Genomic DNA, 27833 nt, shown 5'->3' on the forward strand with positions numbered 1-27833 from the left:
TTATGTAGACTTTATATTTATATTAACTTTATATTTATATTAACTTTATATTTATGTAAACTTTATATTTATATTAACTTTATATTTATGTAGACTTTATATTTATATTAACTTTATATTTATGTAAACTTTATATTTATATTAACTTTATATTTATGTAAACTTTATATTTATGTAAACTTTATATTTATATTAACTTTATATTTATGTAAACTTTATATTTATGTAAACTTTATATTTATATTAACTTTATATTTATGTAAACTTTATATTTATGTAAACTTTATATTTATATTAACTTTATATTTATGTAAACTTTATATTTATGTAGACTTTATATTTATATTAACTTTATATTTATGTAAACTTTATATTTATATTAACTTTATATTTATGTAAACTTTATATTTATGTAAACTTTATATTTATATTAACTTTATATTTATGTAAACTTTATATTTATGTAAACTTTATATTTATATTAACTTTATATTTATGTAAACTTTATATTTATGTAGACTTTATATTTATATTAACTTTATATTTATGTAAACTTTATATTTATATTAACTTTATATTTATGTAAACTTTATATTTATATTAACTTTATATTTATGTAAACTTTATATTTATATTAACTTTATATTTATGTAAACTTTATATTTATATTAACTTTATATTTATGTAGACTTTATATTTATGTAGACTTTATATTTATATTAACTTTATATTTATATTAACTTTATATTTCTGTTGACTTTATATTTATATTAACTTTATATTTATATTAACTTTATATTTATGTAAACTTTATATTTATGTAGACTTTATATTTATGTAAACTTTATATTTATATTACCCTGTTAGGGCTAGGGGGCAGCATTGACACGGCTGGATAAAAAACATACCCGATTTAATCTGGTTACCACTCCTACTCAGTAACTAGAATATGCATATACTTATTACATATGGATAGAAAACACCCTAAATTTTCTAAAACTGTTTGAATGGTGTCTGTGAGTATAACAGAACTCAAATGGCAGGTCAAAACCTGAGAGATTCCTTTACAGGAAGTTGCCTGTCTGACCATTTGTTGAACTTCTTTTCCATCTCTATCATTTACTAAGGATCTCTGCTCTAACGTGACACTTCCCACGTCGTCCATAGGCTCTCAGAGTCCGGGAAAAAACAGAATGTCGTCATTCCAGCCCCAGGCTGAAACACATTATCGCCTTTCTCAAGTGGCCGATCAGGGGACACTGGGCTTATGCGCGTGACCCCGACCGCCCCCGCCTTTGGGATTTTTTCCTCTGTTTGCCGAAAAGGAGATTCCCTGTCGGCATATTATCGCTTTTCTACGAGAAAAATGTCGTAAAAATTGATTTTAAACAGCGGTTGACATGCTTCGACGTACGGTAATGGAATACTTAGAATTTTATTGTCACGAATTGCGCCAAGCGCGTGACACTTCTTTACTATTTCGGATAGTGTCTGGAACGCACGAACAAAACGCCGCTATTCGGATATAACGATGGATTATTTTGGACCAAACCAACATTTGTTATTGAAGTAGCTGTCCTGGGTGTGTATTCTGACGAAGACAACAAAAGGTAATGACATTTTTATAATAGTAAATATGATTATGGTGAGTGCTAAACTTGCCGGGTGTCTAAATAGCGAGCCCGTGATGCCTGGGCTATGTACTTAGAATATTGCAAAATGTGCTTTCACCAAAAAGCTATTTTAAAATCGGACATATCGAGTGCATAGAGGAGGTCTGTATCTATAATTCTTAAAATAATTGTTATGCTTTTTGTGAACGTTTATCGTGAGTAATTTAGTAAAATGTTAGCGAATTCCCCGGAAGTTTGCGGGGGTATGCTAGTTCTGAACGTCACATGCTAATGTAAAAAGCTGGTTTTTGATATAAATATGAACTTGATTGAACAAAACATGCATGTATTGTATAACATAATGTCCTAGGGTTGTCATCTGATGAAGATCATCAAAGGTGAGTGCTGCATTTAGCTGTCTTCTGGGTTTTGGTGACATTATATGCTGGCTTGAAAAATGGGTGTCTGATTATTTCTGGCTTGGTACTCTGCTGACATAATCTAATGTTTTGCTTTCGTTGTAAAGCCTTTTTGAAATCGGACAGTGTGGTTAGATTAACGAGAGTCTTATCTTTAAATGGCTGTAAAATAGTCATATGTTTGAGAAATTGAAGTAATAGGATTTTTAAGGTTTTGAAAATCGCGCCACAGGATAGCCGTGGCTGTTACGTAGGTGGGACGAATTCGTCCCGCCTAGCCTTTATATTTATGTAAACTTTATATTTATATTAACTTTATATTTATGTAAACTTTATATTTATATTAACTTTATATTTATGTAAACTTTATATTTATGTAGACTTTATATTTATATTAACTTTATATTTATATTAACTTTATATTTATATTAACTTTATATTTATGTAAACTTTATATATATGTAGACTTTATATTTATATTAACTTTATATTTATGTAAACTTTATATTTATGTAAACTTTATATTTATGTTGACTTTATATTTATGTTGACTTTATATAAAGTGAACTATCATTCATCATTATGACAGGAAGTACAGGACATAAGCAGGCTCTTCTTAGGTCTCGTGTGGCTCAGTTGGTAGAGGATGGTGTTTGCAACGCCAGGGTTGTGGGTTTGATTCCCACGGGGGACCAGTATGGAGAAAAAATGTATGAAATGTATGCATTCACTACTGTAAGTCGCTCTGGATAAGAGCGTCTGCTAAATGACTATAATGTAAATGTAAAATGTTCTAGCACCACATATGCCTGTCTTCCTGCTGCAGGAGGACCAACCTCCACTAAAACAACACCAACCCTGACGGAAACATTATCATTGGCTCCCTACTTCAATCATGAAACTGAGGTCACTAGAGGTCAAAAGGGTTTTCACCTTCATCCCTCTCGCCATCCTTCTCACACCCCTTGGCCCTGGTCTCCCTCCCTCCTGTCTTTGTGTGCTGTAGTAATCTGGGGTGTTATGTGGTTAGTGTGTGTGTGGAATGTATTGGGGTAAGGGTGCATGTTAGACTCTGTTAGGGTGTGAACTAAACTCCTACAGCAGGGACAACACAATTCGACACCTGACCAGAGTTCTCTCTCTGTACCTCAGATGCTGCACAACCTGAACTCTAAGCTACCCAACACACAGTGGAGAAAGCTACAACTCTCAATACAATTACAAACGGTCAATATTTACTGATCGGGAAGTGCTGCGCTGCGTTGGGACATAGCTGCGTTGGGACATAGCTGCGTTGGAGAGACAGTTGATGATCGAGAGGGGCTAGGTAGATTTCCCCTGGTTTTCACCCGTCAACGTGGACTATAGCAACTGAGACGAGGTCAAGATGAACCAGACTAAGGTGGTAGAAGAGGAAACTTATAACTACTATGACTACTCAGACTGGTACTCAAACAATATGGAACCCACCAGACCTCCAAAAGAGTAAGTATGGGGGTCAGTAAATAGTATACTATTTAACCGAACGCTTTTTTATCCAAAGCGACTTACAGTAATACATACATTTTCGTATAGGTGGCCACAGCACAGCGGGAATCACATCTTTCAATCCTGATGTTGCATTTGTCGTGTCTTTGGGTTACCATTAAACGGAAGATATGTTTATCAATTAGCTCCCTGTAATTATTATCACGCGATTAAACTGATTAATCGTTTAATTGTAATTAACTAGGAGATCGGGGCACCAAGGAGAATATTCAGATTACAAAGCTATAATTTTCCTAATATAACTTTCCTGTACTATAATATTATATTCTATTATAGTATAGGTCGATTATCTTCTAGTTTAAATGGTGTATTTACCTCTAGTCCAGTCTCATTCCAAAACATCGTAAATTGTTGTATCTGCACGAACCCAGTCTTTACTAAAATCATCCATACATCAATTGTCTTAAAATCATTTATTTACTACCCTAAGTAATTAACAGAAAAACATACAAACAGTAATTATCGTCACAAAGGATTGGTATCGGAATGTGCCCTACTGGCTAAACAGGCAGGTCGGCCTGTTGAACAATGGATCATAAAAGGTCGGCTGAGAAGTTACACAGGGTTCATTAATATTAACAATTGACAATTGAAGGCTCACTCATTCGGGAACAATTGCAATCAATATATATTTACGCTCAGTGTGTCGTTCTGATTCTTGTTGGAGAGTAGTTCTGTTGGGGAGTTTTGTCCGCGTTCTCTCTCTCTCTCTCGGTTAGAATGGATCTTTCAGAGCGACATTCATTAATGTCGTCATAGAATGGTTGTTTCGTCGGTCTTCGCGTTCAATGATATAATTTACTTAGCTGCAGACTAATAATTAATATCAAAGACTTGTTCTTATTCTGTCAGTATCGATAGTCTAAAAGTTAACCACGTGGTATGGTTCACTTTCAGTAGAGGAATTGGAAGGTAAAACCTATTAGCCAACGGAGTGTAGGCCTGGTCTGGGGAAATGTAAATCAGGGGGTGTTTTATAGTGCCCATAGAACAGCTTGTCAAATGACGCCTGGTCCTGTATAGGTCCCTGGGGGCGTGCCTATGACTGAGTTAGATTTGGTTACAGAATTACAATTCTATCACATTACATCTCAATGTCTTACAAAAGCTTTATCCTTATTAATACATTCCATACACCCATATGATGCAAATCTTAAACTGAGTCTATTATATAAACAGTTTTATGGTAATATGGCTATATTGTCTCTTCTGAGTATCACAAAATGGTACCAAGCGGATCAGTTCGTAGCTGGATTCTTCACCAATCTTCCATACCTTCTCCAGAACACAAAATGTCGCTTGGCTCTCCAATTCTATGAGTTGGAAGAATTTCCTGTGTCTCTCTATGGGCCATGTGGCCAGAGACTCTCCTGGAATTTTAGAGTTTTTACGACCCTTTACACACAGGGTCGATTGGGTGCAAAAGGGAGGGGTCAACTGTCCTCCCTGTACCAAAAGAGGCCAACGTCATGACACATTATCATGCTCTACCAACTGAGCCACACAGGATCAGTGCAATGAATTATGGGGGACTGTGTCATAATGTTATGTTATTTTGATTTAATTTAATCTAAGATCAGGGTTTCTCAATCACTGACCTGCAAGGGCCAAAGTATAGCTGGTTTTCAATGCTTCCAGTTTTTCCCATCTATGATTGAATGATCTATTACAAATGGCATATATTCAGTTCTTAGGTGAAACTCTTGTCAGATTCGCTACTGAGAGCACAGTCAAGATGAACAGGATTTCTAGGGAGTTTGTTTTTACTCTGCGCAAATGGTTTCTGACGGTCATTGCTCAGCTTGTGTTACATTACTGTTTCAGAGTTATTCTCCCATGTGACCCCACAGCAGATGACCAGCTGTTTCACATATGTATCGCTTCAGTATCTGTAAGTATCGGGCCTACTGACTATTTTCAATATTTACACCTGGTGAAAACATTTTATTGAACCTTGAACAGGAAGTCATGTTGAGACCAAGGTCTCTTTTACTAAGGAGCCATGTAATTACAGAGATAAACATCCAGTACACATTTACCAACAACAATAGGGGTCACAGGTCAAACGAATATCAAATATGAATGTTTGGAATGAATGAAGACAGTGAATGTTTATATAGGCCATGTTCTAAAGGGGATGTTCAGTCAGTACAGATGACTGTAGGCCATGTTCTAAAGGGGATGTTCAGTCAGTACATTGGTGCTACCCTCTATGACCTCAGAAAGCCATCTCCCTCAACATCCTCAGTGATACATGCCATCGTTAGGCCTTGTCCAATTTGTGGTAGAGTGCTCGCTCCACTTTTGAATTATAATTGAACTGACATACTGTAGGACTATTCACTTTGGGATTCTGTCAAAATAGAGGACACTCAGAGCACTATGTAGGGTCAACCTGGACTCAGGGGTACACGTAACATAGTAAATGTAAATCAGTGACACTCAAATTGGTATGATATGTTAAGTTTGGTATGGTATGTATTCATTTGTGGCAGTCCATTTTGTATGATATGTTCCGAATTACAATTCGTATGATATCTTACAAATTCCAATTTGTTTTGGCTAACGCTAGCTAGGTGGCTAATTGGGGGAAGGGTTAGCTAACATGCTAAATAGTTGCAAAGTAGCTAAAAATGTGTAAATAGTTCTAATTAGATAATTAGATAAAATGCTAAAGTTGTCTGTGATGAAATTCAAACACGCAATATTTTGGATGCTAGACATTCGTGTTCAAATCAAATTAAAATCAAATCAAATCAAATGTTAACCATACCCATGTTTAGCAGACGTTATTGGTCACATACACATGGTTAACAGATGTTAATGCGAGTGTAGCAAAATGCTTGTGCTTCTAGTTCCAACAGTGCAGTAATATCTAACAAGTAATCTAACAATTCCCCAACTACTACCTAATACACACAATCTAAAGGGGTGAATGAGAATATGTACATATAAGTATATGGATGAGCGATGGCCGTGCGGCATAGGCAAGGTGCAGTAGATGGTATAAAATACATTATATACTGTACATGTGATGTGAGTAATGTAAGATATGTAAACATTATTTAAAGTGGCTAGTGATCCATTTATTAAAGTGTCCAGTGATTGGGTCTCAATGTAGGCAGCAGCCTCTCTGAGTTAGTGATGGCTATTTAGAAGCTGTTTTTCAATCTCTCGGTCCCAGCCTTGATGCACCTGTACTGGCCTCGCCTTCTGGATGATAGCGGGGTGAACAGGCAGTGGCTCGGGTGGTTGATGTCCTTGATGATCTTTTTGGCCTTCCTGTGACATCGGGTGCTGTAGATGTCCTGGAGGGCAGGTAGTTTGCCCCCGGTGATATGTTGTGCAGACCGCACCACCCTCTGGAGAGCCTTGCGGTTGAGGGGGGTGCAGTTGCCATACCAGGCGGTGATACAGCCCGACAGGATGCTCTCGATTGTGCATCTGTAAAAGTTTGTCAGGGTTTTGGGTGACAGGCCAAATTTCTTCAGCCTCCTGAGGTTGAAGAGGCGCTGTTGCGCCTTCACCACTCTGTCAGTGTGGGTGGACCATTTCAGCTTGTCTGTGATGTGTACGCCCACGTTATATACGCCCATGTTATACATCCAAACACCCTCCTTCCTTCTTGCTGTAAGCAACCTTCTGTCCTACGTAACCATACCAAACGTAACATATCATACTCATTTGAGTGTGCCAGGTTTTTTAAGGTTTCCTATGTTAAGTCTAGTCTATGAGATCAGGCTGGAAGGGTGGGTCAGCGTCTCCACTTACCAGAGCTCATCAAAAATAATGAGACAATGTTGAGGTAGCATTCAGAGGGTTCTTTCCTAGGAGTATCCCCGCCATATTATTTCATGCCCTCTGGCTTGACAACAAGGTACATTAGATGATTTTTTTAGTTGTACTGTAGTTAAGGAGAGGAATTAGAGTTCCTATTGTATCACTTTATGGAATATCTTGTCTCCTAGCTCGTTGTGGTGCTGATTCTAGCAGTCCTGAAGAGGAGAAAGACTCAATGTGAGGGTTTTGCCAGTGGATCAACTGGTATCTCAAGGTAAAGTGCAGGTTCATTTACCAAACATATCAACATGAAGCAACCAGGAACTCTTGTCAACATGTGACAACCCAGTGGGCAAATACTGGTTGAATCAGCGTTGTTTCAATGTCATTTCAACACTAAAATTAAATGTGATGACATTGAATCAACGTGGAAAACTAATTGGATTTGAAAAAAGAAAGGGAACGTGGGGGAATTTCCTATTTTTTTCACCCAAACTTTAACATAAAATCCAATGACATGGTGAAATTCTTTGGTGATTTCATGTTGAATTCATGTTAGTTGACAACTCAGCCAAATGTATATCAAAACTAGACGTTGAACTGACGTCTGTGCCGAGCGGGAAACCTTACAAAACACACTGTTACAAGAACAACTCAGGCTGCCTCATCGCAATAACATACTATGAGACAATTTATAACAATGAAACATGTTACCATTGATTTGCGGGTGTTTGGTTGGTCTTATCTCTGGTCTCTTCCCGCTGTGTGCCCCCACCAGTCCAGTGAACTTCCTGGACCAGACGCAGCACAAAGCCCTAGCAGTAACTGTGTTTGGGCTGGTCTTCAGCAAGCTGTCTGTATTGGTCCTGGCTCCAGATCCCCTGCCCTTCTCCAAAGACACCCCTCAGGAAATCAAAGGTGAGCAGCTGTGTCCCTGTCCCATTAAAACCTCTTGAATGTAAAGTCCCCATATTTGGTGACCCTTTTTTAAAATGTTTTATTCAATTCAGTCTGGTATGAGAACGGTAGCCCCTATTGTCACGTCCTGACCAGAAATAGGGGTTATTTGTTATTATAGTTTGGTTAGGACGTGGCAGGGGGTGTTTGTTTCATGTGGTTTGGGCTATGTATTTAGGAAGAGGGGTGTTTGGTTTATGTGGTTCGGGGTTTTTTAGTCTATGTTCTATGTTAGTACATTTTCTATGTTCTATCTAGTCTTTTGTATTTCTATGTGTAGTTAATTGGGGTTGGACCTTCAATTGGAGGCAGCTGGTTATTGTTGCCTCTGATTGAGGGTCCTATAATTAGGAGTTTGTTTTCATGGGTTTTTGTGGGAGATTGTGCTTGTTTAGCTGTGTGCCTGACAAGACTGTCCAGTTTGTTTGTGTTTTGTATACGTTTATTGTGTTTCTCCTTCTTCACCAAATAAAAAGAAGATGAGTATATATTTTCCCGCTGCGTCTTGGTCTAAACCCTACGACACCCGTGACAGAATCTCCCACCTACCACGGACCAAGCAGCGGAGAAGGGAGCAGCAACAGTGCCCAGTAGAATCATGGACATGGGAGGAAATTCTGGACGGGGCTGGACCTTGGCATCAGGCTGGGGAATATCGACGCCCACCGGAGGAGATAGAGGCAGCCAGGGCGGAGTGGCGCTGGTATGAAGCCTTGTACGCGCCGAAGGGGAAGCACGAGAGGCACCCCCAATAATTTTTTGGGGTTGGGCACACGGGTAGTTTGGCGAAGCCAGGATTGAGCCGCAAGCCAACTCCCCATGCTTATTATGGGAAGCAACTGGAGGGGAGAGCGCCGGAGTATGCGGATGTGCGCACGATCTCGCCTATGCGCACGCACAGTCCGGTGCGAGCAATCCCAGCCCCTCGCAAGTGCCGTGCTAGAGTAGGCATCCAGCCTGGAAGGAGGATGCCTGCACAACGCATCTGGCCACCAGTGCGCCTCCTAGGCCCAGGCTACCCTACGCCTGCTCTACGCACGGCAACCATCAGGCCTCTGCACAGCCCAGTTCGCCCTGTACCAGCACTCCGCTTGTGCAGGGCTGCTATTTCTATCCAGCCAGGACGGGTTGTGCAAGAGGTGCGCTCCAGACCTCGAGTGCTTACCCATGGCCCGGTATATCCAGTTCCTGCTTCTCATGCTGACCCTGAGGTGTGTAGTCTGGCGTCTCCTAAGCCAGCACCACGCACCAGGCTTCCAGTGCATCAGCCCCGTCCAACTCATCCTGTTCCTGCTCCCCGCACTAGCCCTGAGGTGCATGTCCCCAGTCTGGTACCTCCACTACCAGCCCCACGCATTAGGCTTCCAGTGCGTCAGCCCAGTCCCAGTCCAGAGTGTCCGGCAACAGTACCTCGTCCAGAGTGTCCGGCAACAGTACCTCGTCCAGAGTGTCCGGCAACAGTACCTCGTCCAGAGTGTCCGGCAACAGTACCTCGTCCAGAGTGTCCGGCAACAGTACCTCGTCCAGAGTGTCCGGCAACAGTACCTCGTCCAGAGTGTCCGGCAACAGTACCTCGTCCAGAGTGTCCGGCAACAGTACCTCGTCCAGAGTGTCCGGTAACAGTGTCTAGTCGGGCACCGAGTGAGACGGCCTACAGTCCGGCACCGAGTGAGACGGCCTACAGTCCGGCACCGAGTGAGACGGCCTACAGTCCGGCACCGAGTGAGACGGCCTACAGTCCAGAGCTCCTAGAGTCGGTCTACAGTCCAGAGCTCCTAGAGTCACCCTACAGTCCAGAGCTCCCAGAGCCCAGTCCAGGGTCTTCAGTGACTGGCCTCAGGCAGAGGTATGCAGTGGGGGTGGTTTGGTCCGGTACGGGATTAAGGCCTGAGCCTAAGCCACCTCCACTGTAGGAGGTTTGGAGAGGGGGGGTGTAGTACAGGAGCCGTCGGTGACGGCAGCCACCCTCCCTTCCCTCCCTTTAGATTTGGGATTTATTTTTTGGGGGGGTTATTTTTGGTTATTTGTGTGAGGTGCATCCGGGGTCTGCACCTTTGGGGGGCTACTGTCACGTCCTGACCAGTAATAGGGGTTATTTGTTATTATAGTTTGGTCAGGACGTGGCAGGGGGTGTTTGTTTCATGTGGTTTGGGCTATGTATTTAGGTAGAGGGGTGTTTGGTTTATGTGGTTCGGGGTTTTTTAGTCTATGTTCTATGTTAGTATATTGTCTATGTTCTATCTAGTCTTTTGTATTTCTATGTGTAGTTAATTGGGGTTGGACCTTCAATTGGAGGCAGCTGGTTATTGTTGCCTCTGATTGTCCTATATTTAGGAGTTTGTTTTTCATGGGTTTTTGTGGGAGATTGTGCTTGTTTAGCTGTGTGCCTGACAAGACTGTCCAGTTGTTTGTGTTTTGTATACGTTTATTGTGTTTCCCTTCTTCACCAAATAAAAAGAAGATGAGTATATATTTTCCCGCTGCGTCTTGGTCTAAACCCTATGACACCTGTGACACCTATCTGCAAAAGCAGGGTGTCTGCAGTCAGCTGAGTATCTTGGCTGTTGATCGGTGCCTTCAAATCTTCGGTGTGACTTGCTACCATATATGGGCATACAAATTTATAAGCGCAGGTCGAGCCGATGACCTCATTTCAAGATGGCTGCTACCTACATGTCGGTTAGCGTTGTGAAGCATAAACGACATAATCACGGAATACGTCGATAGACACCGAAAGCCGGGACTCCACAGATCATGAGGATGTCTTATTTGTCTGTCTGTGACCTACCGTTATCGATCACCAGCCTATTGCCATGTTATCTGATGATGTATGACTTAAGGGCAACATCCAATGTCCACCGAGTGACTAGATATATGATGTTGCCATCCATTACACAGGGGATTGGCTACTATGGCACTTTGATAGTATTGTAGCCAATGAGAGAAGCTTTCCAGAGATATGCAGTTGACCTGAGTGGGACAAAGCAATGCCTAGAACCTTTAAACATCCAACGTGCAAAAACAGTGTAATTACCCCATTCTGACACTTTGGAGAGGTTGAAAGGACACTTAAATACACCCTGGATACCCCATAACACCACCACAATGTTGGAGTGAGGTTGATATGGAAGAAACTGTGTTTTCATTCTGAACAAATAGCATTTAGGGATTGCAAATATGTAACAGCACTGGAATGATCTAATTTACAGACATATGTCACTTTGGAGAGGTTTAGGGACACTTGGAAACGTCCCGTGACCACACCTGACGCCACTTACTAAAAACATCTGCCCATTTCTTGTTGTTAGATCTATCAATCCCATTTTCCCCCTGATGTTTTTCACATGTTGTGGAAGCCATCTGATGTGTTTCCAGGTCTAGTCATCAATTATTCAGTTCTAGCTTGTCAATGAAAGATGACTTTTTTTTTAAAACATTAAAAAAAACAGTTATTGTGTGTGTTTGATATTGTGTATTCTGAACTATAACTCCTATCTATCTTCTGATCATTTCTTCAGATGTCTTCTTTCCAAATATACCCAAGTTCTTGCATGTCAGAATCATGTAATTACAGATGAATAGCAGTTACTTTTGGGTATGTCTATTTTGGCGGAAATCTACATTTTGCCATTACATTTCAGAGGTTTTAAACAGTGACCCTCTTTATTGGCCTTTTATTTCTCTATGCACACTGTTGCCCTACACACTCACACACACTTTCACTCCTACACACACACAAACACTCACTCCATCATCTGCTCACTCACACACAACATGCACATACATTGGTACTGACTCTACACACGTGCACACACACTCACATACAGGCAGCTGATACTTAAAAACATTTTTTTTATCCTGTTGCCTAGTTACCTTACTCCTATACATACAGTGCCAGTCAAAAGTTTGGACACACCTACTCATTCAAGGGTTTTTCTTAATTTTTTACTATTTTCTACATTGTAGAATAATAGTGAAGACATCAAAACTATGAAATAACACATATGGAATCATGTAGTAACCAAAAGTGTTAAATCAAAATATATTTTATATTGATTCTTCAAAGTAGCCACCCTTTGCCTTGATGACAGCTTTGCACACTCTTGTCATTCTCTCAACCAGCTTCATGAGGAATGCTTTTTCAACAGTCTTGAAGGAGTTCCCACATATGCTGAGCACTTGTTGGCTGCTTTTCCTTCACTCTGCGATTTAACTCATCATGTAATACAATGAGGGAAAAAAGTATTTGATCCCCTGCTGATTTGGTACATTTGCCCACTGACAAAGAAATTATCAGTCTATAATTTTAATGGTAGGTTTATTTGAACAGTGAGAGACAGAATAACAACAAAAAAATCCAGAAAACGCATGTCAAAAATGTTATAAATTGATTTGCATTTTAATGAGGGAAATAAGTATTTGACCCCTCTGCAAAACATGACTTAGTACTTGGTGGCAAAACCCTTGTTGGCAATCACAGAGGTCAGACTTTTCTTGTAGTTGGCCACCAGGTTTGCACACATCTCAGGAGGGATTTTGTCCCTCTCCTCTTTGCAGATCTTCTCCAAGTCATTAAGGTCCAATTTTCTATTGGATTAAGGTCTGGAGACTGGCTAGGCCACTCCAGGACCTTAATGTGCTTCTTCTTGAGCCACTCCTTTGTTGCCTTGGCTGTGTGTTTTGGGTCATTGTCATGCTGGAATACCCATCCACGACCCATTTTCAATGCTCTGGCTGAGGGAAGGATGTTCTCACCCAAGATTTGACGGTACATGGCCCCGTCCATCGTCCCTTTGATGCGGTGAAGTTGTCCTGTCCCCTTAGCAGAAAAACACCCCCAAAGCATAATGTTTCCACCTCCATGTTTGACGGTGGGGATGACGTTCTTGGGGTCATAGGCAGCATTCCTCCTCCTCCAAACACGTCGAGTTGAGTTGATGCCAAAGAGCTCCATTTTGGTCTCATCTGACCACAACACTTTCACCCAGTTGTCCTCTGAATCATTCAGATGTTCATTGGCAAACTTCAGATGGGCATGTATATGTGCTTTCTTGAGCAGGGGGACCTTGCGGGCGCTGCAGGATTTCAGTCCTTCACGGCGTAGTGTTACCAATTGTTTTCTTGGTGACTATGGTCCCAGCTGCCTTGAGATCATTGACAAGATCCTCCCGTGTAGTTCTGGGCTGATTCCTCACCATTCTCATGATCATTGCAACTCCACGAGGTGAGATCTTGCATGGAGCCCCAGGCCGAGGGAGATTGACAGTTCTTCTGTGGACAGGTGTCTTTTATACAGGTAACAAACTGAGATTAGGAGCACTCCCTCTAAGAGTGTGCTCCTAATCTCAGCTCGTTACCTGTATAAAAGACACCTGGGAGCCAGAAATCTTTCTGATTGAGAGGGGGTCAAATACTTATTTCCCTCATTAAAATGCAAATGTCATCGGCGTCGTAAGGGACAGACCAAGGCGCAGCGGGTATAGTGCTCATCTTCTTTCTTTATTTAGAGAGAACACTCAAACAAAATAAACAAACGACAAAACAGTTCCGTAAGGCACACAGGCTATACAGAAAACAACCACCCACAAACCCAAAGGAAAAAAAGGTCTGCCTAAGTATGGCTTCCAATCAGAGACAACGAAAGACACCTGCCTCTGATTGGAAACCATACTCGGCCACACATAGAAACTGATCATAGAAAATGAAAACTAGAACAAATCCCCTCTAAACAAACCAACCCCAAAACACACAAAACCAACACCCCCAGCCACGCCCTGACCATACTACAATGACAAATAACCCCTTTTACTGGTCAGGACGTGACAGCAAATCATTTTATAACATTTTTGACATGCGTTTTCTGGATTTTTTGTTGTTATTCTGTCTCTCACTGTTTAAATAAACCTACCATTAAAATTATAGACTGATCATTTCTTTGTCAGTGGGCAAATGTACCAAATCAGCAGGGGATCAAATACTTTTTTCCCTCACTGTAACTTCTGGAACAGTATAAACACATTGAAGGATGAACTGGTGTGATACTAAATATAGACTGTGTGTGTTCCTACTCCTTCCAGAGTATATGAAGCTCATCGCCATCTTCTACTGGCCTGCCCTGTACTACCCACTCCTGGCCTGTGGTACGCTTCACAGTAAACTGGGCTATGTGCTGGGCAGTCTATTCTCCTGGACTCACTTTGCTGTCCTCTTCTGGCAGAAGATTGACTGTCCCAAAACACCAGAGGTAATATCATCTGATATTTAAAGTGGGGAAAAAAGGGGGCACATCTTTTTTTGTTGCGTCATATTTAACAGAATTCATATCTCAAGCTTGAAATGTTCTATAATACATTATCTTAAAATGTTGTATCTACCATAACAAACTGGTAAAAAAATCTGTACGTTTTGTATTGATATGTTTTCCATTCTCTTGTCTTCACAGCTGTATAAGTACTATTCCCTGCTGGCCAGTCTCCCACAGATAGGCTGTCTGGGATTCCTCTGTATCAAGTACCCAATACTGTTTCTCAAAGGTGCTAAGGCTAATGGTTCTGAGGTGAGGGAAGACTGCTTTTTGACCAATGAGTGTATAGTCATGAACCTACCATCCGTTGTAGTCTCTCTTTAAGGTTTTGATAAGAACAATATCAAAGTTTCATGATCCCTGCCTGCATTTAGACATTTACATTTACATTTTAGTCATTTAGCAGACGCTCTTATCCAGAGCGACTTACAGTAGTGAATGCATACATTTCATACAATTTCATACATTTTTTTTTTTCTGTGCTGGCCCCCCGTGGGAATCGAACCCACAACCCTGGTGTTGCAAACACCATGCTCTACCAACTGAGCTACAGGGAAGGCTGGGGTTATTGTCCTGCTCGTCAAATATCTGGATGAGAACTGCCTGTATTTAGGTTGTCAAAACGCTGGGGGACTGTCCTGCTCGTCAAATATCTGGATGAGAACTGCCTGTATTTAGGTTGTCAAAACGCTGGGGTTACTGTCCTGCTCGTCAAATATCTGGATGAGAACTGCCCCTTGATGCTTATGGGATATCTATGTAAAAAACTAAACGTAGCCCTTCAAGAGATTTAAAGTTATGAAACTACATCAACCACGTAACTTGTAACCAAAGGTCTGATTACGTAAACAGCTTGGATGGAATTGATTTAGTATAATATCCCAGCACAGATTATGACCCAGGAATGTTATTTCTCTCAAGGTTTACACAATGCAGTGTTTATTTCACTGTAATCTGTGGATTGCCACGCTGTAAACTGTCGGTGACAGTGAGATCATGTGAGGTGTTTAATCTGTCTGTGTTGTAATCACATTTACAGTTCTAACGACATCACAGAATCTTTTTATGTGAATTTTCTGCATCCAAATCATTGATTCTATACAGTGTTGCAGGTGGTCAGTGTTGCCACATCATGCAACCATAATGTTTATGTGTTAATAATTAAACAGTTTGATTCTGATACTATTTGGCTTCAGGACCTGGACAGCAGCTACTACACAGACTACGTGAAATTAATTCTAAAGAAGAAAAAGTCAAACATCAGGTGGGGTTTATGAGGAAAAACAGGATACTAAAACTGAATGACCAGTCTGTTTAATTATGAGAGAAACAAGATACTAAACTGAATGACCCGACTGTTTTATTATGAGAGAAACCAGATACTAAACTGAATGACCAGACTGTTTTATTATGAGAGAAACAAGATACTAAACTGAATGACCAGACTGTTTTATTATGAGAGAAACAAGATACTAAACTGAATGACCAGACTGTTTTATTATGAGAGAAACAAGATACTAAACTGAATGACCAGACTGTTTTATTATGAGAGAAACAAGATACTAAACTGAATGACCAGACTGTTTTATTATGAGAGAAACAAGATACTAAACTGAATGACCAGACTGTTTTATTATGAGAGAAACAAGATACTAAACTGAATGACCAGACTGTTTTATTATGAGAGAAACAAGATACTAAACTGAATGACCAGACTGTTTTATTATGAGAGAAACAAGATACTAAACTGAATGACCAGACTGTTTTATTATGAGAGAAACAAGATACTAAACTGAATGACCAGACTGTTTTATTATGAGAGAAACAAGATACTAAACTGAATGACCAGACTGTTTTATTATGAGAGAAACAAGATACTAAACTGAATGACCAGACTGTTTTATTATGAGAGAAACAAGATACTAAACTGAATGACCAGACTGTTTTATTATGAGAGAAACAAGATACTAAACTGAATGACCAGACTGTTTTATTATGAGAGAAACAAGATACTAAACTGAATGACCAGACTGTGTTTTATTATGAGAAACAAGATACTAAACTGAATGACCAGACTGTGTTTTATTATGAGAGAAACAAGATACTAAACTGAATGACCAGACTGTTTTATTATGAGAGAAACAAGATACTAAACTGAATGACCAGACTGTGTTTTATTATGAGAAACAAGATACTAAACTGAATGACCAGACTGTGTTTTATTATGAGAGAAACAAGATACTAAACTGAATGACCAGACTGTTTTATTATGAGAGAAACAAGATACTAAACTGAATGACCAGACTGTTTTATTATGAGAGAAACAAGATACTAAACTGAATGACCAGACTGTTTTATTATGAGAGAAACAAGATACTAAACTGAATGACCAGACTGTGTTTATTTTGAGAGAAACAAGATACTAAACTGAATGACCAGACTGTTTTATTATGAGAGAAACAAGATACTAAACTGAATGACCAGACTGTTTTATTATGAGAGAAACAAGATACTAAACTGAATGACCAGACTGTTTTATTATGAGAGAAACAAGATACTAAACTGAATGACCAGACTGTGTTTATTATGAGAGAAACAAGATACTAAACTGAATGACCAGACTGTGTTTATTATGAGAGAAACAAGATACTAAACTGAATGACCAGACTGTTTTATTATGAGAGAAACAAGATACTAAACTGAATGACCAGACTGTTTTATTATGAGAGAAACAAGATACTAAACTGAATGACCAGACTGTTTTATTATGAGAGAAACAAGATACTAAACTGAATGACCAGACTGTTTTATTATGAGAGAAACAAGATACTAAACTGAATGACCAGACTGTTTTATTATGAGAGAAACAAGATACTAAACTGAATGACCAGACTGTTTTATTATGAGAGAAACAAGATACTAAACTGAATGACCAGACTGTTTTATTATGAGAGAAACAAGATACTAAACTGAATGACCAGACTGTTTTATTATGAGAGAAACAAGATACTAAACTGAATGACCAGACTGTTTTATTATGAGAGAAACAAGATACTAAACTGAATGACCAGACTGTGTTTATTTTGAGAGAAACAAGATACTAAACTGAATGACCAGACTGTGTTTTATTCTATGAGAAAAACTAAGTAATGATGACTGCAGCCTGCAGTTATTGACATCATTGTGTTTTTGTTCAGTACCTCTATCAGATCAGATAAACCCAAACTGTTGGAGACAGTAAAAGACACAGTCAAGTCCTATATCTACACACCACAGAAAGGTAAGCCTGGAGGGTTTTGACAATTTGTCTCCTAATCTTTTTTTTTTTGTACAAAATATCCTAATGATACCATTGTTTCACCATGATTTTTTGTAGTATTCCGGTTTCCACTAAAGCTGGCGATCTCAGCATTTGTGTCCTGCATAGCAGTTTATCAGGTAAGAAATACTGCAGTTAATTAGCAATCCATCACATTTCAGCAAAACAACAATAATCAAAGGAACATAACAACAATCCACATCAAAGGTTGGTTGTGAACTTGGCTGCTTTCAGATAACTTGACAAGATGCCATTTTTTTTAATAGAAATAACTCTAACAGCCATGTGGTCATCCATCCCCTAGGTGGCGCTGCTGCTGGTAATACTGGTGATCCCCACCCTCCATATAGTCCGTGCTGGTATAGATGACAAGTTCCCCTTCCTTCTGGAGAGCTTTGGTATCGTCCTATCAGAGGACAGGATGGAGGTGGTCCAGATAGTTATTCACTATACCTGGTGTCTGGAAGGTGGGTGTCTGTCCTGTATTTACTGAGATGAGCTGCAGCATTGGGTGATAAGACAGTTTCCTGTGTGGGTTGACCCTGGCCTGTTCGTTATGTTGTGTAGTGTGTTACCTGTGTGGGTTGATCCTGGCCTGTTTATTATGTTGTGTAGTGTGTTACCTGTGTGGGTTGATCCTGGCCTGTTCGTTATGTTGTGTAGTGTGTTACCTGTGTGGGTTGATCCTGGCCTGTTCGTTATGTTTTGTAGTGTGTTACCTGTGTGGGTTGATCCTGGCCTGTTCGTTATGTTTTGTAGTGTGTTACCTGTGTGGGTTGATCCTAGCCTGTTCGTTATGTTGTGTAGTGTGTTACCTGTGTGGGTTGACCCTGGCCTGTTCGTTATGTTTTGTAGTGTGTTACCTGTGTGGATTGACCCTGGCCTGTTCGCTCACCCTGATCATGCTCATGAGGTCCATGATCCTTCACAGGTAAATACTTTTGATCAGCCAACACAGTAACACAGTATCACACTAACACAGTATCACACTAATACAGTATCACACTATCACACTAACACAGTATCACAGTATCACACTAACACAGTATCACACTAACACAGTATCACAGTATCACACTAACACAGTATCACACTAACACACTAACACAGTATCACAGTATCACAGTATCACACTAACACAGTATCACACTAACACAGTATCACACTAACACACTAACACAGTAACATAGTATCACAGTAACACAGTAACACAGTAACACAGTATCACAGTAACACACTAACACAGTATCACAGTATCACACTAACACAGTATCACACTAACACAGTATCACACTAACACAGTATCACACTAACACAGTAACACAGTATCACAGTATCACACTAACACACGTATCACACTAACACAGTATCACACTAACACAGTATCACACTAACACAGTATCACACTAACACAGTAACACAGTATCACAGTATCACACTAACACACTAACACAGTATCACAGTATCACAGTATCACACTAACACACTAACACACTAACACACTAACACACTAACACAGTTACACAGTTACACAGTATCACAGTTACACAGTATCACAGTAACACAGTAACTCTATCAGTGCACCAAACATTGTGTTCTTTTGTACGTTCAAGAAACAATGGCAAAATACAATACATGCATAAGTAATTCTATTTCTTCATGTTTCTACCATCAGATGGAACCTTCAGGGCTTGTACAGAGGAGATATTTACAACGTGTATAATTGCCAGAAGAGCATCCGTCCATCTCAGACAGGCCTAGTGTGTTGGATGGGCTTCACTGGATATCAGGCTGCTGTCATCTCTTTAGGTAGGCTGACCTGACACGGTGGTTTTAATTCCTAATTAAATGATTATCCAATTACCATTTTACCATATAGTTCTTCAGTAAATACTTGGTCATTTCTGTGTGCTACCAACCTCAATTCCTTTTAAAACTTCCTTTTAAAAATGAATTTTATGAAAGATATATTCTTATTCTAGATTCCTCTCTTACTATTTCATATTATTTGGTCAGGAATGGTCCTCCAGACTTTGGTCTTCTTCATCTGTTTTGTGTGGTTGGTGTTCCTCATCATCATCCCCATCTTGTATGGCCAGAACCTCATACTTTTCCAGGTCGCTGCCAAGGCCTGGTGAGTGCATCTTAAATGTAACAAAATTTGGTTCTGCCTGCTTATATGGAATCATATTCTTGCCATGAAGCCTTGATCTGATTTTCAAGCACCATCTTATAGAAATATTTTGACCAGCTAGCTTATCACCACAATACACTTTGAATTAATTAAGATATTCAACAGTTGATAAGAGCCTATTATTTTCATATTGTGTGGATTATTTTTATATTGTGTGGATTATTTTCCCATTGTGGTATCTGATCTCACCAGGCCTGTGTGGGTGACGTTGATACTGACTATTACTCTACAACACGTGACAGCCAGGTTTGCTTTCATCAAAAAGGATGCTGGGACTAGAGACTTGAACAACAGGTACTAAGATTCTAGAACGCTATAAATGATTTATTTTATGTATTTGTTTATTTTTAACTTTTTTCTCAGAACTAGTGACATCATAGATTACACCAGGGTTTCCCAAACTCAGACTTCGTGACCCCAAGGGGTGCACGTTTTGGTTTTTGCCCTAGGAATACACAGCTGATTCAAATAATCAAGCGTTGATCATTTGAATCAGCTGTGTAGTGTTAGGGCAAAAACCAAAACGTGCACCCCTTGGGGTCCCGAGGACCGATTTTGAGGAAAAGCTGGATTACACACTTCTTGAGTTGAAAGAGGGGTTTCTTTTCTTTTTGGTATATTTCATGTTAACACGAAAAATGACAAAAAATTCTAATGAGTTTTTTTTTTCAAGGGGGACATGCCCCCGGACCCCCTGTACTTTCTTAACACCATTGATCCATCCAAAGTAGAACTAACTAGATGTATATTGGCTGTGTTGTTCCAGAGGCAGTCTGTTCCTGCTTACCTACCTGCTCTTCCTGATCAACATTGTGGTGGGGTTGATAGCAGCCATCTGGAGGATAGTCATCACTGCCCTCTATAACATCATCCACATGGGGCGCATGGACATCAGCCTCCTCAACCGCGCTGCTGAAACTTACGACCCGGGTATGTCAACATACAGTTCAGGGAATTATATAGTAACTGTTTTGAAAGGCCTGCCACTGGTAGATTTGTTACAAAACGGATATTGTCTAGGGGTCCTAGGCCTAGTTACATTGTCTGTAACCTGAATGAATGTGTGCGTTTCTGTGAGAAATAAGGGTTTGAGGACCTTGTTGGCTGGACATATGCCTAGGGAGACAGCAACCTTACCTTGGTCCAGTGCCAGCCAGCCCTGTCTCTCTTGACCTCTTGGTTGGCCAGTCCAAGCAGATTATTTGTTCAGATGGTGATGAAACATAAATATGTAAAAAATTGAAAAATACCAAAGGCATGCCCAAACTAAAGACTCCAAAAACCCACAAAAGGCATCATGGCCACCAAACAAAACCAGCAGCCTCACGGTTTGCCAGCTGGGACACTGACTGACCATCACCTAATTGGCAGCACCTGGTGTGCTTATCAACCAGGCTCAGCACTTAAACAAGGTTGCTACTGCCCCCTGGGGGATGTAGTGTGGAAATGGTAGTGACTTGTTGTGGGCTGTCTAAACTACCTAACCTATTCCATAACAAATGAATGTGAAGTATTCTCACGTATGGTGACCACGTTCATTAGCAATCATCTAACAATAACCCATGTAATTGAAAAACATTTCTGAAATATGTCCCTGATGCAATTCCATCAATGTTTTACCTGCTCTGAAATACACAGGTGAACAGGTTAAACCTAACACATTGGTTTATGAATATGAGCCCTCAATATGTCTGACTCCCTGACCTCTGACCTTCATACAGCTTATTGTTACTACACCCACTACCTGAAGGTAGAGGTCAGCCAATCCCACCCTGTGATGAAGGCCTTCTGTGGGCTGGCACTGCGGGCTGCCTCGGCTGGAGGTGCTGGGCAGAAGATGCGAGACGCGGAGGAAGGTTGTTATAGACATACACACTCATACACGGATTTGCACAAAGGGTGTGGCCTTTTATGTCCCTCAGACACTTCCCAGACATGACATTGACTAAACCTACTATTACACAATGTGGAATTTATATCACCAAATAATTCCATCCATCCATCCAGTGTCAGTCTCTTTCTCTGCCCTGACAGCCTGCTCCTCCTCCTCCTCATTCTCCATGCTTTCAGGGATCCAGCTGGTGAATCAGGAGAAGAGACAGGACAAGGTGGTTAACAGCAGGAGGGTGCGGGCACGCTGGCAGTTACTCTACACACTGGTCAACAACCCATCTCTACTGGGGTCCAGAAAACACTACCAGCTGCAGGTCGGTCGCCAAAATAGAGAGTAGAAAAGAAGGCCAGCAACCTGTGTGTGTTTGTGTGTGTGACAATTTCCTGTACTCTACAAGACAAAGTCTTTTTCATTCTCCAGCCCTCTGACAGCTTTGTGAATGGAACGAACCGTAGTGCCGCGGCAGGAAGCAAGAAAGACGCCAGCAGCAAAGACGCCAGCAGCAAACCCACCGCTGCTGAGGCAGGCGCTGCCACACCCACTGCCACTGCCACCGACGCTGCTGCTGCTGCTGCTAACTGAGACCATGACACACGGTCATGACTGATGTCATGTGGTTTACGGGGTACTGACGCTCTGCTGCTCTCTATAGAACCCAATGTTCCATCTGCTTGGTCTTCAGGGTAGCAGTTGACTGTAGCAGTTGAGGCCTGTATTTCTGTGGGTTGCAGTCAGGTGCCTTGGCTTGTTCAGCTCCACATGAAGTGAATCTCTATGTATGTTGCTTTCTGTGTCATATTGTTGTCTGCAATGTCGATTTCAAAAATTTCGGGTCTATTATTTAGTTTTTGTAAAGGTCGTTATGGTGAAATAGTACAAAATCTCAACGGTTGCATGTGTTTGGTTATGATGCACAGAATACATCCTGTTTTAGCATCCACTATCCACCCCTTAATTTAATGTATTGCCCTTTATCAGTTGTTTCGGTAAGTTTTCAGAGGTTGAGATATTTGCTATCAAAATATATGCAAGAACAATGATACAACATTTACACAAGAAATAAATGTAACTGACATCACAATCCAGTGTGAAAAAATCTACTGTTTTTCTCCTAGGTTGGAGTATGTGATTAAGACTCTTATTTTGAAAGAGAGACTTCTTTTCAAACAAATAAAACAGTTTTAAAGTAAATACAGGGGAACAACAAACGTGTAAGCATGTTTTCAAGAACCATGATGACTGCGTATGGAAACCCATTTTACAGAAGCCAACATTCAGACAGTTCATTCGTAATACAACAACCCCTTTTTTGGCATTTCACTATAGATGGAATAACACGCCATGTCAGGAAGCTGCAAATCAATAATGAACAAGCATTCCTTGTCAATACTTTATTACTTCAGGCACATATAGCAGAGGATGAACACTGAGGCAATTTACACATCTTAACACTTACATTTAATCATACGCTATCAAAATGTAACACTTATCTTACTGTCAAAATGTAAGAGTTGCGTAACAGTGGGGGTTTTAATGGATATGAGATAGAGACATACGGATCATATATATTATTGACACAATACCAGATTAAAGGTTACTGTGAAATGACTTACAACAATAGCTTGTGACACACAGCTTAAGGGTTTGTTGGCAACAGTGAAGTGGACATTCACTCTAGATTTAAAAACAACAAATCGTGTGCACAGCTGTCATCATGGCAAAGGGGGGAGGGGCTACTTTGAAGAATCTAAAATCTAAAATATATTTTAAATTGGTTAATTGTTTTTTTTGGTTACTACATGATTCAATATGTGTTATTTCATAGTTTTGATGTCCTCACTATTATTCTACAATGTAGAAAATAGTAAAGAATAAATAAAGACCTACTCATTCAAGGGTTTTTGTGTCCAAACTTTTGTCTGGTACTGTATATTATTGACACAATAGCAGATTAAAGGTTACTGTAAAATGACTTTGAACAATAGCTTGTGACACACAGCTTAAGGGTTTGTTGGCAACAGTGAAGCGGACATTCACTCTAGATAAAAAATAGCATTGATAGCCTACAATAGATTAACATAGACATTCATAAGTGCATCTGTTACTTTAAGAAGAGACATTTTAGATACAGTTAAAAGCTTCTCGCCTTCGTGCCTGTGACAGACTACACTGAATAACTGTCACAAGTCTCAGGAAACGTCACTGTTAAGAGCACACCGGAGGGGTCTATTTTTAGAATAGGCTTACATATTTTACTACAGAGATGTTTTTTTTTTACTTCATCTTCACAGCATACATAAACTACCTTCTTTACTTTTCAATTCAAAAGCGGAAGCACCTATGACTTTGTCTACACTGTATCCAGGCCATTGATATGGCAGCCATTTTGAAAAACGACAGGTCACAGGTTCTTCTCTCATGGATCGATAAACAGTTACTGTGAGACTTACATGTGATCATGACTGAAGATGACTAGAACCTGTCTAGTCAAGACGATCTATCAAATACTAACAACAACAACAGGATCAGTGGTGTGGCTCTTTGAACTGCCCAGAGATATTAACAGCCTCCGCCCCTAGTGGTAACCTATCGCTGAACTCTGACCCCATCTCACACTCATCCAGATTCCATCTGTACTGAGACAGAGTGAACGACTCGGTCACCACACTCCCCTCCACGTCCTCCTCTCTCTCTCCCGCACTCTCCGATTCCCCGTCCTCTCCCTCCCCCATCTCGCTGGCTGTGATCTGCGTCTGTGACTCGGCGTACGAGTTCCTCAGGTTGAAGTTGACCACTAGGTTCCTCTCCATGTGATGCTGGTGGTCTTTAGCCTTCATGATGAGCTTGTAGGTCTTGTTCCTGTATTTGTAGACCAGGTGGAAGCAGGTGGCCCCCAGCAGGGGCACGGTGGAGACGGTGAGGAGACAGATACTGACGACTATAATGATCAACAGGTTAGGAACTCTCTTCCTGGTGGTGAAGAGGACCTGCACCTCACAGTCCTCTCCTCTGTAGGTGAGACAGAGGGAGTAGTTGGCGCCGGGGCGTAGGTCCTGGAACAGATAGGTGTTGATGCCATCCTCCATCCTGGACCACTGGATGGCTGAGTGTCTGTGGTCTGAGGTGACACACAGATACAGCCCTGAGTCCACCTGGGCTCTCCTGGTTACCTCTGATTGGTTGGGAGGCTCTTTGTTGATGGAATGGAACCCTTCTGAGGTGCTGAGATGGATGTCTGTGTTCTCTTTAGGAAGGAGGAGAGGATTGAGTCTAACTTTAGCCTCAGTCTCTGACACCCCTAAGGCTATGACTCCAAAGTCAAAGGTATACTGCCTGACATCTTCCAGGCTTATATTGAAGGCCTGGTTGGAGATGTACTGTGTCTCACTGGTCAAGGTACATTTGCTAGTTGCACGGGACGGATATTTGGGCACTTGCTCCGTACGCTCAGTGTCAACTTCAATGGGAGGAAGGGTTGGGAAGATATTGTACTTTCCTTCCAAATGGGGAATATTGAATGGTTTGAAAGGGTTTTTAATGGAGGTTTTGATCACAGGTTGAAGTACTGAGGGGATTTTCTCCCCATTAATAATAACTGGTGGGTCAGTCACTTTTCCAACAGGTTGAGGTGGTGGTGGTTTTGGTACTACCACTACTATTGATAGTGAATCGTCATCTTCACCAAACTCATTGGTGGCGGAACAGCTGTAGTTGCCATTGTCCTTTTTACTAAGGCGCGGTATGACTAGACTGCCGTTATGGAACATTTCAAATGGATTGTCTGCCGTTTTAGAATCCTCATTAGATTCATTGGATTCTGCTAATTCTTTATCTTTGGTGGACAGAGGGTACTCTACACTTTGATGGTTTGTGTGGATTTTCCAGATAACTTCTGGCTTTGGGTTCCCTTTGATCTCACAGTTCAGGATCAACACTGTGCCTTCATAGAGTGTTGTATTCTCAACGTTAGGCTCAGCCGTTATGCTAACATTAGGGGCCATGCACTTTGACTCAGACAGTTTCACGATCACCGCTTCTCTCAACTGCTCTGGACTGTCACAGACAATCGAGTTCTGTTCTGGGACCGATATGGTGGTCTTTAGAATCCAGTCCCTCAGCCAGTCCATCCTACAGTGGCATGTGAATGGGTTGTTATAGAGCTGTAGATGAGACAGGGAGATCAGGCTGTCGAAAGTCCCCTCCGCTATAGTGGTGAACCTGTTGTTGTTGATGCGGAGAGACCTCAGGTCCTTGAGGTTAGAGAAGGAGTCTTTAGGCAGACTGACCATCTCATTGTGGTTCATCTTCAGCAGCTGCAGGGCTGTGAGGTGATGGAGATCCTCCCAAGGGAAGTCCACCATCTTGTTGTGACTGACATCAAAGTTCCGCAGCTGGACCAGGGGAGCCAGGGTGCCCGGTTCGATGGTGACTATCTCGTTATTGGCCATCCATAAGGACGTGACATGGGTCACATTGTCGAAGCTGCCTGACTCCACCAAAGATATTTTGTTGGCAGAGAGACTCAGAGTGGTCACGTTGGGAGGCAACCTTTCAGGGATGTCAACCAAGTCTTTGTAGGAACATTCAGCGAAGTGGCGTCCGTACTTGTCGGAGCAGTCGCATAGTTCAGGGCAGCCGTGTCCGACTCCAATAACAGAGCTCCACAAGGAGAGGAAGAACACGTAGGAACGAGACATTTTCTCTTCCTGCAAAACAAATGTCACTGTGTCACTAGATATCTGTTTTAATTGTAAATGTCAAAGCTGTTTACAATTCACATTGCACACTCTCAGTCACCATTCATAAACAGTACCTGGAGAAAAAGATACCTCAACATTCTCTTGAGTGTAAATGCAGCAATGAAAATATGAATATTGATGAATAGGCTAATAAATATTGCAACTGCCAACCCCTGACTTTGAAATCCATTTACAGGATTTCCATATTAAGTGTAATACTTTATATTTGTCCGATAGCCTACTATGCGTTAGGAATTCTGCTTAAATTAGAACAAAAATATTGATGGTTACATTTTTTACCAGAATGATTCGTTTCGATATCCATTGACAATAATAATGTACTGTTATAAAAATATAGAAAGATTGATTTATTAAATTCGAAATTTCAACAACCAAGCTGATCAGTTCAACTAAACCAGAGAGCTTGTGAAAAAGGTTGCCACCTTTTTGGAGCGCATGCAATTTGTTTTTAAACTACGCCACAGCGACTGTGCCCGAGCCCTGTCCTTGGTGCTGAGACGGACAGCACCGGCACCGCTTATGATGTTGTTAACCGCGGAATCAGTTCATGCGTGCAGCTGGTGTAGAATGCTATGGTCATGCATCAATCAAGGCGACATTTCACTGCAAAAAATCACAACTAAATGTAAAACCTTTAGGAAGTAAATGTTAGTTATATTTCACGATGACTCAGGTGTCCTTAGAGGTCAAAACGCAATTAAAAGAGCAATGCTACATTCTACAAATTCCAATTTCTAAGCAAACATAAACACATTCAACCTCGCCATCAAAAGCCACATAACACATCTTACCAGTGTGATGTTTTCCCCAGCGCAATGGAAGCAACGGATATTCTTGCTATTGAAAGGAGTGGTCTCTTATTTGAACCCCATAAAGCTGGCTACATGATGAGTTGGGAGCAAGTTTTTAAAGGTGTGCACGTATGGCATTGCTCTTACATGATTGCTGAAACATATGTGGGTCCCTTTCCTGGTCGGATGCTGATATGTCTGTGCGTTGCGATGGGATTTTGCAGAGAGTCACAGCACACTCCCGCCTCTGGAAA

The 27833-nt window shown here is 40.8% G+C and overlaps 2 protein-coding genes across 2 annotated transcripts; one reads left to right on the forward strand and one right to left on the reverse strand.

The window, feature by feature from the left end:
• Positions 1 to 3079: 3079 nt before the first annotated feature.
• LOC106562793 (receptor for retinol uptake stra6) lies at positions 3080 to 23313 on the forward strand. The gene is made up of 18 exons (XM_045689681.1): positions 3080 to 3517; positions 5405 to 5471; positions 7549 to 7634; positions 8139 to 8278; positions 14395 to 14561; positions 14760 to 14873; positions 15818 to 15885; positions 17819 to 17901; positions 17998 to 18059; positions 18245 to 18407; positions 18796 to 18871; positions 19616 to 19749; positions 19957 to 20074; positions 20327 to 20428; positions 20901 to 21064; positions 21856 to 21990; positions 22205 to 22341; positions 22449 to 23313. The coding sequence occupies exons 1-18, from the start codon at positions 3420 to 3422 to the stop codon at positions 22608 to 22610; spliced, it is 2076 nt and encodes a 691-aa protein (XP_045545637.1). The 5' UTR covers positions 3080 to 3419; the 3' UTR covers positions 22611 to 23313.
• Positions 23314 to 23921: 608 nt separating this feature from the next.
• On the reverse strand, positions 23922 to 27833 carry LOC106587927 (immunoglobulin superfamily containing leucine-rich repeat protein 2-like). The gene is made up of 2 exons (XM_014176586.2): positions 27580 to 27833; positions 23922 to 26734 (listed from the first exon to the last, which is right to left on the reverse strand). The coding sequence occupies exon 2, from the start codon at positions 26723 to 26725 to the stop codon at positions 24554 to 24556; it is 2172 nt and encodes a 723-aa protein (XP_014032061.2). The 5' UTR covers positions 26726 to 26734; positions 27580 to 27833; the 3' UTR covers positions 23922 to 24553.

This window comes from Salmo salar, chromosome ssa11, assembly GCF_905237065.1.
Source record: "Salmo salar chromosome ssa11, Ssal_v3.1, whole genome shotgun sequence".
Classification (NCBI taxonomy): Eukaryota; Metazoa; Chordata; class Actinopteri; order Salmoniformes; family Salmonidae; genus Salmo; species Salmo salar.